Source organism: Macrobrachium nipponense, chromosome 12 (assembly GCF_015104395.2).
Source record: "Macrobrachium nipponense isolate FS-2020 chromosome 12, ASM1510439v2, whole genome shotgun sequence".
Classification (NCBI taxonomy): Eukaryota; Metazoa; Arthropoda; class Malacostraca; order Decapoda; family Palaemonidae; genus Macrobrachium; species Macrobrachium nipponense.
The window spans coordinates 52,727,058-52,742,409 of NC_087205.1; the positions used below are offsets into that span (position 1 = coordinate 52,727,058).

At 36.0% G+C, this 15,352-nt stretch overlaps 1 protein-coding gene across 1 annotated transcript; it reads left to right on the forward strand.

Moving 5' to 3' along the window:
• The first annotated feature begins 410 nt into the window (after window positions 1-410).
• LOC135225004 (dynein axonemal intermediate chain 4-like) lies at window positions 411-15,346 on the forward strand. Its single transcript, XM_064264293.1, has 3 exons — window positions 411-737; window positions 13,082-13,255; window positions 14,378-15,346. The coding sequence occupies exons 1-3, from the start codon at window positions 729-731 to the stop codon at window positions 14,519-14,521; spliced, it is 327 nt and encodes a 108-aa protein (XP_064120363.1). The 5' UTR covers window positions 411-728; the 3' UTR covers window positions 14,522-15,346.
• The last annotated feature ends 6 nt before the right edge of the window (window positions 15,347-15,352 follow it).

The window sequence follows — 15,352 nt, forward strand, 5'->3', positions numbered from 1 at the left end:
TTGTGATAAAGCTACTATTATTAAAATACTCGAGTATAAGTATTTTTAGATTTTTTTTTGTGCTTGATCTATTAAATCGCCAGTTGTAAGCATTTTTAAGAGGGGTTTTAAGTACTATTTACTGATTTTAGCTTTTCAAGGAGGCAGGGTGTGGTACCCATCCCATGTGAACACCAGGGGTCCACTGTACAGCATTTTTTTAAAGGAATTGAACTTTTGACAGTATATATAACTGCCTTCTATTCCAAATAAGAAAAACTCATGGAAAGGTTTTAACTGGCATTGTGTTCATAATTTTTCCTGTACAGAACCTTTTATTAACTAAATGTAGAATGGAGAGTTCATACAATATTAGAGAAGGTAACACCCACCATTTTTAAATTTTTTTTTTATTTTTTTATATCAATGTGTCTTACTGTTTTTATCAACATTGTTTAGTACTATCCAACACAATCTATACAATACCATGTAAAAACGAAGAGCATTGTAATGATAATTGTAGGATTTACATTTAAAATGTTTTATTTAAGATTTCTTCCTATTCATAGTGTCGCACATTTGAGAGGGAACGTTGTGGAACGGTGTACAGGGGACACACTGCTCTTGTGACAAGAGTAGAATGGAGGACTGCAGGAGAGGATGTTAGCTCGATCTTCCTGTCAGCAGCACTTGATGATACTATCCGTGTATGGTTTGTTGATAAACTCATACCTGTATGTGTGCTCAAAATGCAAGAGGTAAGTTGCTCTCTCTTTGTAATGACCAGCATTCTCTTAACATCATTCAAGTTGGCACTAATGGAAATTTGTCCAAAGATGTCAGAAGTGTTTTAAAATAGTTACACTAGATATGCAGAAGAATACTAGTGTTCTGCATATATTTGTGGTGTTTGTTTTACAGGGCAAATTGAACTATTAAAATCAGTAACACTGTATATGTTAACATCAGTGTTACTTCTTTATTGTATTGTATTTATTGACATTGTAATGTCTAATTTTTGTTGAACAGAGATGGTTCTTGCTAAAAAAGCAATATATATATTGTAGGGTTGTTAATTTTTCTGTATGTCACATTGATTTTTTTTTTTCACAATTTAATTTTGGGCTGTGAAGTAGGTATCCAGGTGGCATAAAGAAAATGAATAATAGCTTTTTATGATGTGAAAAGAGTGCTAGACTATTGAGAAATAGAAATATCTCATTAACAACCAAGTGAATACAGGTTCACATTCCCTTACCCTGAAACATTTAGGGATAGCTGCATTTTGGTTCCAGTTTTCACAGATTTTTTAATGGGAGCTTAAACATTTTATTACCACCAAAAACATTCTGCAAAGCTCAAAAACATACTGCATCAAAAGAACCTCAGCGACCATATATGTATACTCCCACATCATATGCTCTAGGCTGTGCTTTATGTACGAGTTTCATGTTAAGTTGATTATACTAGACTAGACTTGCTTTACCTATATGTTTCAGTTTTGGTAGCTTCCATTTTTAAGGCATACTACATACGTACATCTATGCTATATTTTAACTTAGTAGTAGGCCTGGAATCAAATGTTCAGGTGGCCAAAGCAAAAACTGCCATATATTCAACCAGACTTGATAAACTTATGGCTTGTCTAATACTTCATTATGTTGCTTACAGTTACAGCTATTTGATATTTCATGCAAAACACTGGCTTAAACAAGAGCATAAGTACCCAAAATCAAGACATGGCGGTGCGCTGATTTTAGTTATGACAACTATTACGCATTTATTAAGGGTTGCTTCATAGCTGTCAACTTGTTAAAACTTCTGTGAGTAAAAATAAAATTAATTTTTATTTATCCCTCACACAGTGGAGGAGGTCATAAGAAAGTATACTACCACTAAAATTAAGCTTCAGGTTGTAGCTCCAACTGAAGAAACATAACATGTAGGCTGCAAAATGTTTTTGAATAGGTGAAAGCAACTTCTGAAACTGGCAAAATCACACCTTTACTTCATATATTATTTTCTGCACTTATAATGAAAAAAGAAGGTGTATTTTTTTAAACCTAGCTTTGGTAATATACAAAAATGTATTTCCAAATTGGGTGTAATTTAGCACCTAATGGCAGTGAGGATGTTGGTAGTATACTAGGTAAGCTATCATTTGGCAACACTTGGCAGTGATGATGGTGAAACTCAATCATCTTATATTTCAGTAATAAATGCGATGTATACATACATATGTAGTAATTGGATAAAGTAAAACAAATTTGATTAAAATTATCATTATTTTAGATACATCTGTACTTTTGACTTTGCAAGTGGATAGTACAGCCAGTTCCAAAAGCGGTGTCACCCCGCCAGGCCTGGCTTGGAGTGATCATGCCTTTCTTGCCCTGAAAGTGGCCCACGTTCAAACAAGCGATGCATAGTTAGAGTAGTTCGAATGGGAGGAGGAGCAAAATTACGGTAATCAGGCAAAAAAATGCAATAATGAATAAAATATATATAGACAAAGAAAGAAAGAGAGAGAGAGAGAGAGGCGAGATATAATAAGAGTACAGGAACGGTAACGCAAGAATTGCATACGATGTGATAAGATTTCATAATTATCTTCCAAAATACATACGACAGCATATTTATTAAAGCAGATGGTCTCAAATATATCGATCAGATTAATAACTTTTATTCCTGTTTAGTTATTAATCTGATCGATATATTTGAGACCATCTGCTTTAATAAATATGCTGTCGTATGTATTTTGGAAGATAATTATGAAATCTTATCACATCGTATTGTTTTCAATTATCATATTGTCTATATAAAAAGCCTTAAATATTGTTGGAACTGATTATTCATATTACTGTTATTCAGACTGTATTATCCTCCATTTCATTATCCTATAAACAGATGTATTTCTCTCTCTCTCTCTCTCTCTCTCTCTCTCTCTCTCTCATCTGTCCTTCTCCCCTCCGTTTTATATCACCTGGATCCACTATTTGAATTATGGTAAACGTTTGATATGTTATTTGGATGTGACTAAGGATCACAAAACCATAAATGGCTACTTTACCAACTTGGGGTTGGCTGCATCTGTTTTTTCCCTTTAATTACCTGTATTACCAATAATATACGAATCTGGTCACACAAGATGTTCACAACCAGGTTTTGTTACCGTGGGGTTGTATGATTAATCAAAGCATCAATTTTACAAGGATAATATTTTATTATTCCATGCTAAGAACACATTACTGGGTATACTATCTAGTACAGGATTTGGATGCTATTATATTACATGAAAAAATAATGAAATAACATGGGTAACGGGTAACAATTAAATTGAATTCGTTACACGAATATTTTATTGCATGTAAAAATAAAAATAACCTATACTTAATGTGCAACTTCATACACCTGACGAGTATGAATACGTATATCTACATAACAAATTAATGACCTCGTTAATAGCGGGTCCAACCACCGCGGGCGACTATTACCTCGTTAAGGCGGGTTGGCATGGAAACTATGAGGCGTTCGCAGATGTTTGGTCTGCGTCGCACGGACTCCCATACCTCTCTCATTGATCGGTCAGTAGCATCACGTGTCCGTTTTGATCCCATTTTTATTTCTGGTTTCATTATCCCCTATAGATTTTCTATGGGGTTGATATCACAGCCTTTGGCAGGGCAGTCCATTACCTGAATTTCAGGGTGCCTCCTGCACCACTCGGTCACAATGTGGGCGGTGTGTATGGGGCTATTGTCCTGGACAAAGATGATGGGTTCGCTGTCAGGGATTGTCATGGCTATTACTATTGGCAGCATCACATCTTGTAGAAGTAATACATATTCCCTGGCATTCAACTTGCCGTTCACCCTTACTAGTTCCCCTGGGCCGTGACTCGACATCCAACCCTGCCGCTCCTGGCTCTCTCTTGAATGTTGCTAGCATCATATCTTGTGCCGATGCGTCGCCAAACATGCCTTGCTGTGGCCTCCACCGATGTAAAGTAAGTTTCGTCACTAAAGATGACACTTTCTCAATAATCAGAATCGTCAACGAGATGTTGAAGAGCAAAGCCCAGACGAGCGTCACGGTGCCATTCCCTTAGCTCTTCTTTGACCGCCGGAATATGACAACCGATCCGGTGCTCCCTCAGGCGGACGTATTCTGCGTTGTCGGTGGTCGGGTGCACGGGAGATGCAATTTCTTGCATGATGGTTACCGCTGCTTTCTTGGGGTTCGCTCTGGATACTGCAATGATTTGTTCGTCGTGTTGTCGTGTTGTTACACGTGGTCGTCCTCTACTTGGTCTATTTGCCCATGTCCCCTCTTCCTGCCACCTTAATATCCACCTTTGGACTGTGCCACTCACCAATAATCCGCCCTCTTTGAGTTATATGCTCAACAGAGTTGTCTTTGTTTGCCGCCGGCATCCCTACAAACATTGCCATAGATAAGTATGAAATATATATAGTATATAATATATAGTATATAATATGTAGATTATAGCGCACAACATTATATGTTATAACAGTTATTCCAACCATATAGATAAACACAACGACTGCGACTAACACTTACGTAAGTGTAGAAATAATAATTACTAGAATAAACCTCCACAAAGGCTGCAAACAAACGACTGTCAAGACCACGGGTGTTATACAGATCGTGTATGGCTGTGTGTGGCACGTTACCTCGTATGAAAACAAGGATTTTTAATGCAAACGATGGTCATTAAACAGATATACGAAGACGATTTTTCCTCAGTTCGACACCAAATTTTTCTCATACTTTTTCTTTTTCTTATTATTACTTCAACCTCCTTCTTAAAATTACCAACCAACCTCTCTGCCCCCACCATTGCTATCCAACCTCTTATTCTCCTTTCACTGTCATGATTTCTGGGAAGGAATACCATTGCTGGGATTGGAATTATTTTCGAAACCAATTGTGGGAGCTGTGGTTGTCTAACCAAATACCCGAGTGTTTGGACCATAAGAATGTCAGTATCTTTTCATTGGCATGCTGAACTATCTCGGTACCATAATTGGCCCTCGCATTATTAAAGTGGGAATGATTGTGTTCCTGAAATGCTCTTGTCCATACAAGCAGGTGACTTACACTTGAGCCACTCTAATCATGGTGATACTACCATCCCTTTAGGGTAGGGTATGGAGTGGACATTCGGGATCAGCTCTCACTGGTGTCATTGCTAGTGAAATTAATTTTGTGGAATGGCTAATAAGGTTTCTTGTAAGGTGACATGCAGTCTGTAAATTTTCTTCCTCTAAAATATTCCTCCCCCCCACCACCCTTCCCCCATCCCCCCCAAAAAAAAACTATTATTGATGATGTTTCCTCTACCCCTGGATCCTATGGCGAACCCCAGACACTGTTGACGACCTCTGCCAACATGAGTAAGGAAAACCCTGTTGACGACCTAGGCAAACAGGATCACTCCACCAATAAAGGATCACTCCACCTAGAAACAAAAAATTGATACCAACCCACAACACGGAAATTTAAAACACTATGGCGATAATATACTAATAAAAGCTGGCAATGAGACTCAAGCAGTATTATTAAATAATTTTACATCCTCTTCTTCGGATAATATTTTGAGTGTGTTTCCCCACCACACCCTCAACCATGCAAAGGGAATAATTTATTGTGGTGATCTCTGTGAGTTTTCAGAAGAGGCCATACTGAAGATGTGCCCTCCTACTGTTAAAAAACTAAAAGGAAATAGCAATGCCATCTTATTGGTGTTTTCCACACCATATCTTCCTGACTATATTAAAATTAGACACTTAAACATCCATGTCAAAAAATTTCACCCAAGGCCCATGCAGTTATAGGTGCTATAATTTTGGCCATGTCAGTATCAGATACACCAATGAGAAAAGATGTTTGAACTGCTCAGTACCATGATCTCTCTTCTGAATGCATAAGAGAAATTTTATTTCCATTGTAAGGGAGTTCATTCTCCGAACTCTAGACAATGTCACCAATATAAAGTGGAACAGGCTCTAGTTGAAACAGCTAATAGTGAGCATATTACCTTTGGAGCCGCCAGGAAAAAACTCTTGGGAAATAATAATACCAGAGGAACAACTTAATCAAGTATTTTTATCCAGTCCACGTGATTCGGACTGATGGTTGGTTCAAAAACGGTGCTTTCTTCCACAAGACCTAATTGCAGAATCATAGCCTCTCCAACTCTTCTTCATCGAGTCACCGTGGACCATATTATTCTTGTACTAATACAGCTACGCCTCATTATTCATTTAAGCATAAGTATACCAACATAATAAATGAAAATGCAAAAAGCAATGACACTCGAAACGTTAAAAATAAACAAGAAACCCCCCTTGCCAATATAAAACAGATCTGGGACACTCACAACTAAGGAGACTTCCAAAGATATAGAAAATCTCTCCGAAGTGGATACGGTTGATCTTGAACCCCCAAAATCTAACCCTGAGAGAATAGAAACGGGTCCTTGAAAATCCAACCCTTCCAAAATAAAAATAAAAAAGTCTAATAAAGAAGAATGTTTCGGTGAACCTGAAGAGGTTTCTTCTAATGTTATTATGAAGGAAGATTTGTTGGTTGAAGTACCAAATCGACTTGTTGAAGAAACAGATACATTGCTTCAACTCCAAGTCACTGAATATAAACCCAATATAGCAATATAATGAAGCCATTAAAAATGTGGTAAAGGTCGAGGTCTATAAGAATCCTTATGACACGAAAGTAATTGAAGAAAATCCAATTAAATGCACCCCTCGAAGAAATAAATCTTTCTCCAGTTATAGGCATAACTGGGAAATCAATGATTTCTCACAAAACAACCGAGAATAAAACTGCCCACAAAATCTCTTGCGAGTGCAATGATTACTTTTTTTATCTGAAATGAATGATATTAAGAACATGAATATACACAAAATTAATAATGTAATCGATAACTTTGTCAAAAAAAAAAAAAATAGAATGAAAACCAATATGGTAAACTAGAAACACACAATACTGGTTGTATGTGTGTTGATCATCTTATAAAGAAGCGTGCAACAGGCCAAAGTAAACATCAGGAAGTAATATTTAAAGAATCGAAACCTAATCAAAAAAGTAATGTAGCGCAGTTAAACAGAAACCTAACTCTGATTCATTAGGAAATGCGATATATATTCATAACAAAGTAACTGACGATGTCACGATAATTAAACTTCAGTTTCAATTATCTGGAGTTGAATTACATCTGAATGATAACACCTTTAACATTTACAATATGTATAATCAACCTTCTTGCAACTATGATCTGTAAAATGTACCCAAAGATTTGCCAGATATGCAAGAGGATTTCATATTAACTGGAGACCTCAACGCCCGCAATCCCCTTTGCGAACTGAGTTAGTGTTGATACAAATGGTTCCAAGATTGAACAAATAATAAATGATCATAACCTCTGTATATTAAATGAGGGAGATATGAGCACTTGCTATTCAAAAACTCATGGAACATATTCATCAACAGATGTAACTCTGTTCCAACAATATTATTGATAGGTTTGAATGAAACGTCCTAGATGACCTATATGGCAGTGGCCATTTCCCTATTTTGATAACCAACTACTCGTATTCAACGTTATAATACAAATAAAACTGACTTGGATAAGTTTAAATTTTATACGGGTCAAATGCCTCTCTTCAATTATACACAAGATCTGGATGAAACAAATGATTTCTTCGAAAACTTCATCATAAAAGCAGCTGACAAATCTATGCCTCTGACAAATGCCCGACCAATGAGACACTCGGTTCCTTGGTGGTCAGAGACTTTAACTCAATTAATGAATGAAACGCATGCAATTAGAAGAAAATTAGAAACTTAAAAAAAAAAAGGATTAAAAATTTGAGTACTGGTCCCCTAATGCTGGGAAATACCATAAACAAACTCGTTGATATAGCCATAGAAATCAGTATTATGAAACCATATTTTAATAAGATATCTGCTAAATTTAGAAACGAAGCAATTAAATGGAAGATAAATTCGTGGCAAAAATATCTATCCAGTATATCAGAAACTACTTCAATACAAAAGGTGTGGTAGAAATTTAGAAAAAATAATGGCTCGCATAGCAGACCTGCCAGACCATGCCATTAATACTAATGGCTCGCTAATCATGATACACAGGCAATCTCAAATGTTATTGTACACAGTATTGAAAACATAAGCAGCATAAATAATTTGGATGCCCACTTTCGATCCATTAAAAGAAAAGATGAAGCAATTCCATTGAATTTTGATACAGCGGAAGATATCTTCTACAATAAAAGATTTACTACAGAGGAAATGGAATTTGCATAATCAAATTGTAGTTCAACGGCCCCTGGTAAAGATAATATAAATTTTGATATGATAAAAAATCTAGCCCCTTTGGCTAAGGCCTTTCTATTAGATTTTTATAATCATCTTTGGACACAACATCTATTTCCAAAGGCATGGAAGTTACTGGAAAAAATAGTAAATTTTTAAATATATTGAAACCGGGTTTACGTTCGCGACAACATTTCATCAGCTTCAAAATTTGGCTCTCAAGCAGAATGATCCACCTTGGACTCTCTATCACACTTGGAAAATTATATCCGTAGAGGTTTCGAACGAAAGGAAATCACAGTAGCCATATTTTTTGACGTCCAGAAGGTATAAGATACTATTTGGAGGCATTCAATACTAAAATCCTTACATCACAACAGTTTTCGAGGACACCTTCCTATTTTTATTAGAAATTTTATTAGTGGAAGAACATTCCAAACTCGTATAGACAATATTTATTCAGAATCTTTCAACCTTGATTGTGGTGTACCATAGGGTAGTGCTTTAAATGGAACTATTTCTGCTTTAGGAGGTAATGGCATAGTTGCTCAAATGCCACAGGGAGTGAAAAGTAGTCTGTATGTGGACGACTTTGCAATATACTACTCGTCAAATAATCTTCGTCACTTATAAAGAATTCTGAATAACGCTACTCGCAAAATACAAGTTTGGACTGCTTCTGTTGGTTTCAGACTTTCAGCTGAAAAAAAGTCAAAAAAAAAAAAAAAACAATAATTTTGTTCCTATTAAGAATAGCAGATGGAAGCAAAACCAGGATATAAATCTCACATTGGGCGACGCTCAAATCCAATTCCAGGATAAATAAGGTAAAATTTTTGGGACTAATATTCGATACCCACCCTCAATTGAAAGCGCACATGTCATACATCACATCTAAATTTAATAATGCTCTCAACCTCATACAATATGGGGAGCAAAGAGATCAACTCTACTGATGATCTATGAAGCATTAGTCTTATCTAGAATAGATTATGGTAGCCCAATATATGGATCAGGATCTAAAGCTACCTTAAAGTCTTTAGATCCAATATATATTCGAGGCCTTAGTCTTTGCAGTGGAGCATTTAGATCTTCCTCTAATATCTCAGTCTTATGTGAAAGTGGGGAGCCACATTTGTCCTTACATCGAGACTTTGTAAAAATGCGAAGTGCATTGAAGCTCCTATCCACCAATTCTCCAACAAAGAAACTCTTTATTCAAAGCGATGTATTATAAACAATCATGAACCACCATTCCCAATTAGAGCGAATAGGCTATTACAATCAACAAACTTTAGAATTAATCTTATTCAACCATCTTTTTTCCTCTTCCTTGGATCATAAAGAAAACAAGAATATGCTCTCATCTTTTTTATTTATCAAAAAGATATAACTATACGCCGAGTCACCATAAACAGCATACCTTGGAACATATTCAGAGGAATGGACTTCGCTATGCTATATATATACTAATGGCTCTAAGTCTTCAATGGAGATTGGCTGTGTTGCAGTATCCTCAGACAAAACAAGTCGGCTCTCATTACCTAGTAAAGCATCAGTATCTACTTCTGAACTATCAACGATTTTATTGACAATTGACACGGTTAAAACAATTGAGGATAAGGTGAATCCCAAATTTGTTATTTTTTCCGATTCAAGAAGTGTCATAGAAGCCCTCAAAGGTTACACACACAAATCAACTGATATTACAAATTAAAGAGCTCCTCAACCAACTATATTCTCGCGGGGTAAATATTGAAATATGCTGGATTCAGGCCCTTGTTGAGTTGTCGGTAATGTGAAAGCAGATGTCGCTGCTAAATCGGCCATACATTTACCACACCTCGATATTAAACTTCCTGACATGGATTATGTAACTATATTTAAGAAGACTTATGGTTAAAAAATGACAGGAAATTTGGAATGGTGAATCGGAAAATAATTAATTGAAACAAATAAAACGAATAATTTCTCCATGGGAATCATCAAATCAAAATGGCAAGAAAACTGAAGTAATTTTAATGAGATTTATATTCTAAGTTTCTCTGTTTTTTAGGATTTTAACGTTTTTATGAAAAATAGGTATTATAAATAAAATTCAGATATTTTTGTTCTATTTTTTTATATTATAAATTATATATATATATATATATATATATATATATATATATACATATATATATATATATATATATGTTATGTATATGGTTAATCTCCTTTTAATAAATAAATATACAAAGATGATCTCAGTAACCATTTAACGCTATGTGCCAGTCGTCATGGTGAGTTAGAATCATTGATATTAACTTTTATCGGTAAAGGTATTACGATCACCACCTTATAAATGTTGATATGCGTTGTTATTTCCTTCTACCCCCGCTATTATATTTTCCAAATATTTACAATTATTTCATTATCAAAATTAAAAACATAGATATTTAAAAGAAAGAATGAACAGGAGATATCGAAAGTTAATGGGTTCTTGAATAGCTTGGTGGGAGAACACCGACAAGGTGTGTCTGACATTAGCTGCTGAAGCGACGAACAAGGGCGGAGAGCCGGAGACAGGGGGTGAGTGAGAAAGCGTGAGCCAGGGTGGGGTTTGGGGAGGTGGGGGGGGGGGGGGGGGGGGCAGGTTAGCTAAGATGTGACCGATCTGCCCAATTTTAAAGACTGTCACCCAATAATTTGAGACACTAGATAATATGTTAATAGTATACATCCTTTATACCCCACCATCATTATATAAGGCACCGATGCACACATTCACTGCGATTCATTTCATATAATTCATTTTCACCAAGAGTTTCAGAAAGAATATAATAAATATAATATAATATAAAAAATATAGCTGATTAAAATACTCTCTATTAAGTAGCCTCGATGGTTGCGAGAGGCGGAGCCAAGTGGCCCATCACACTCAAATATACTGGTAACTGAATTAAGTTATGCCACAAATGCAAATCCTGTGGTACTAGATTAGCATATCCTGTAATGTGTTGCTTGCATAGATTAATAAAATATTACCCTTCCAAAATTGATGAATCATACAACCCACGGCTATAAAACCTGGTGTGTAACATCTTTGGGACCAGATTCGTATATTATTGGTAATATGGGTAATTATAGTCTAGTTAATCTAGGGCAAAAATAGATGCAGCCAAGCACAAGTTGGTTGAGTAGCCATTTACGATTTTGTGATCCTTGGCCACATCCAAATCAACATATCAAACGTTTACCATTATTATATAGTAGATTCAGGAGATATAAGACGGAACACAGAACAACAGATGAAGAGAGAGAGAGAGAGAGAGAGAGAGAGAGAGGGAATACAGCTGCTTATAAGATAATGAAAAATTATATTTCCGTCTAAATAATATTAATATGAACAGTCAGTTCCAACAATGTTTAAGGCTTTTTATATAGAAAATAGGATAACGATTTAAAACAATACGATGTGATAAGGTTTTATAATAATTATTTTCCAAAAAATATAAGATAATATATTCTTAAAACAGAAGGTCTCAGATTAACTAAACAGAAATAAAAGCTCTCTCTCTCTCTCGCTCCATACACTGTATGAATTTCTTTCGTTACCGTTCCTTGTACTCTACTACATCTCACCCCGCCCCCATTCTCTCTCTCTCTTCTCTTCTCTTCTCTTCTCTTCTCTTCTCTTCTCTTCTCTCTCTCTCTCTTTGTCCATATATATAGTATTTCATTAATTTATGCATTCCTTTGGCTGAGTACCGTAATTTCGCTCCTCCTCCCATTCGAACTACTCTAACTATGTATCGGTTGTTTGAACGTGGGCCACTTTCAGGGCAAGAAGGGCACGATCTCTCCGAGCCAGGCCGGGCGGGGCGACACCGCTTTTGTAACTGGCTGTACATTCCACAAAAAAAAAAAAAAAAAATGTTTTTTGGCTTTCAGAACTTCAAATAAAGGATTGTAAACTTATACTAATGATGTATGCATAATGCCTGTTCTGCTCTCATGCAGGAGAACCATGGATACTGGAAAAAAAATTAAGGCAATTTTGAAAAAGGTGTGATTATAATGCTAAGATTCCGTGCCATTGTAGCATTTTGGCTGACATATACGGTAGTAATCTCCATTTGCGTAAGATACAACTTCACTTTCTTATAAGGTGTACGTATTTGTAATATATTTTGTGTATTTAATTTTTCCAATGGTTCATATTTTCTTACTGCTTTCACTTTACATCTGTTTAACATATTTTCAACTTGCAACCTGAAATTATTCTGAACTACTTGACAATCTGTGGTATTTGGATACAATGTCAGTGTCTTCAGAGGAAGGCAAGCATAAACTAGAGACTAATATCTTAACAAAATCGTTCTATATGGAAGTATAAAAGACAGTGTTATGTACGTTCATTGGTATTTCTATCTCATGATATTTCTCCCCATTCACGACTCAAGCTCCTGCATTGTGCATTAGTGTAGCATCCAGTTTTGATCATTTTCATAAGAGCTGATAGATAGTATAGTAAATGGTTATGGGATGTTCAATGATTATTGGATGTTCTCGATAAAGTATAATACACACTGAAATTTTCTTGTTACTGCTCATATTTTATCCCTACATTTTATCCTTATTTCAAAATTGAACCGTTAATATGCACAATAATCTATTTTTACATGAACTGTATATCTATTGAGTTTTTACTAATAATTTTCCTCTCTCCATTTTTTTGTTAAAGACACTAGCAGGAGGTTACGTTGATGCATGCTGGTGTCCCTGGTATACCAACCTACTTGCTGCAGTTCATGGTGGAGGATTGCATGTGTGGGATATTTCACTCTCTACCCATGCACCAATACTTACTAATAACTTGCATGGAGCTGCTTCTGTTGCTTTCAGCCCCCACACAAGAGTAAGTATTTTAAAGGTACTGTAATGTAATTATAATAAGCCATAAAAAACTGCCACAGAGTAATCAGACCAGTACATATACTGTAAATGGTTATGTAGTATAATTTATTTTCCTTGTCCTGATGACTGTTAAATACTTTAGTGAGCCGGTTGTACTGGCATGGTGGCTAGTGTCGTGAGTCGTGACTTGCCATTTAAATATCGGGGGGGGGGGGGGGGGGGGGGGGGGGGGGGGGGGTGGGGGGGGGGGGGGGGGGGGGGGGGGGGGGGGGGGAGTTGCGTCTCCCCCAGGAAAATCACTGGCTCTGTGTCATGGTCAGTTACTGCTACAGTTTGGGGTCTGTGGGGGAGATTGAAACCAACATTCTTTGGAAGCTTGAATTTCAAGTCAATTTCCCTCCTGTGTGTTTGTTCCATAGCATTCAGGTCACTAGTGAGAGAATGGAAAAAAACAAAACCCAGGTCCATGTGTTGTAATTCTGACTGGGGAAGAAATGCTTGACTCATATTTAATTGGAAGCTGTATGCTAATAGGTAATTAAATAATTAAAAAGTCCCTAAATATTGAAGTGCCTATAAAACATTTGTTTTTGCATACAAAACCAGCCATTACTTTTAGTAAATTGTTCATGTCACTGATTTTGTCATTTCTTTAACTGCCATCTATAAATAAGGCTGATCAGTGGGTTTGACTGATGAGTTAGTATAAAAAAAACCCCAGTTTAAGTTTATGAAAATTTTGGTTGTTTCATCATAACTGCATCACTCATATGGCAGCTGAGGCTCCAAGTAATGTATGTATTGTGCTGCTACTGCTCTTCTTTATGTTAGATAAAAGACTGCAGTGTCTGGATCATGTGAAGACCTTGAATATACATATATTTGACTGATGGAGTTGTGATGAAACTAGCATGTTTATAAAAGATAAATACGTATGTAGATAACCATCATATGCACTATATATACGTATACTTTAATGAAAAATTCTATAAAGTAGTAATCAATAGTCATATTTTTCTACCCATTACAAGTAATCACATCAGTACCTAGTACATTTCATCATGTCTAATAACAAAATGGTCTTTAGATTATCTTGACAGTAATCCTCAAATTTCTCTTGCAGAATGTTATTGTTGGTGACAGCCATGGTAAAGTTTCTGTATTTCACTTAGAAGGCTTGGAACTTTCGGCAAGTATCTTCTTCAAGTATTCATCAGCAATATCAAAACTTGCCAAGTTTGGAGTGGTACCAGTAAACACAAATTAAGTATTGATATCATTGCAATAATCAAACATATCGCTCATTCATGAAAGGCTGTCACTAAATCCAATAGCCTCTCTTATTAATATGTGGTAAGAAGAGTGTTCCTACAGAGATGGTTATATTTTACATGTGCTTTTCTTTGGCACAAAGTTGGACTAGAAACCAGAATTTATGTAAATTATCTGATAGGATGGAATGTCTGCTAGCAATTTTCATCTGTTGGTTTCTTTGTGTGCAAGAAACAAAATTGGTATCTTCAATATACTGCTTCCCTAGGAGATCAGCATATATATACGTACCTTGGACCTCGAGTGCATGAGAAGAATCAGTCCTCCAAGATCTGGCCCAGCAGTGAGAAGTTGAGATAGGTTATTTCCCAAGTGAGGAGGCCAACCTCACCCTTCTTCATAATTTTGGGTCAAACATGACAAGATTCAGCTTGCCTACCAGATCAGTTGCTTGAATTCTATGAGTGTATAGGAGGATTGCCCAACCTAGACTGAAATTCTTTATTGTGTTCATGCTAGGTCATTTAAAACCATTTAAATATCATACTTAAAACTGGAGCAAGAAGAATGAAAGAAATTGAGAAGTCAAACACTAGAAGAGAAATAGTGTAATATATTGTAACTAGTGGCAGAAATGCAACTGTACATATATAAAATAGTATGTCGCGAAGTGAGCTTTCTAAGCAAACCTACCAGCACTACCCAGCTGTGATGATTAGCACATTTGAGTGACTGAGCTAGGTATTTAAGTAAATTAACAGTATTTTCTGACATACAGACCTGTATTTTACAGGGGCCCACTTTTGACCTTACACATTGAATTATC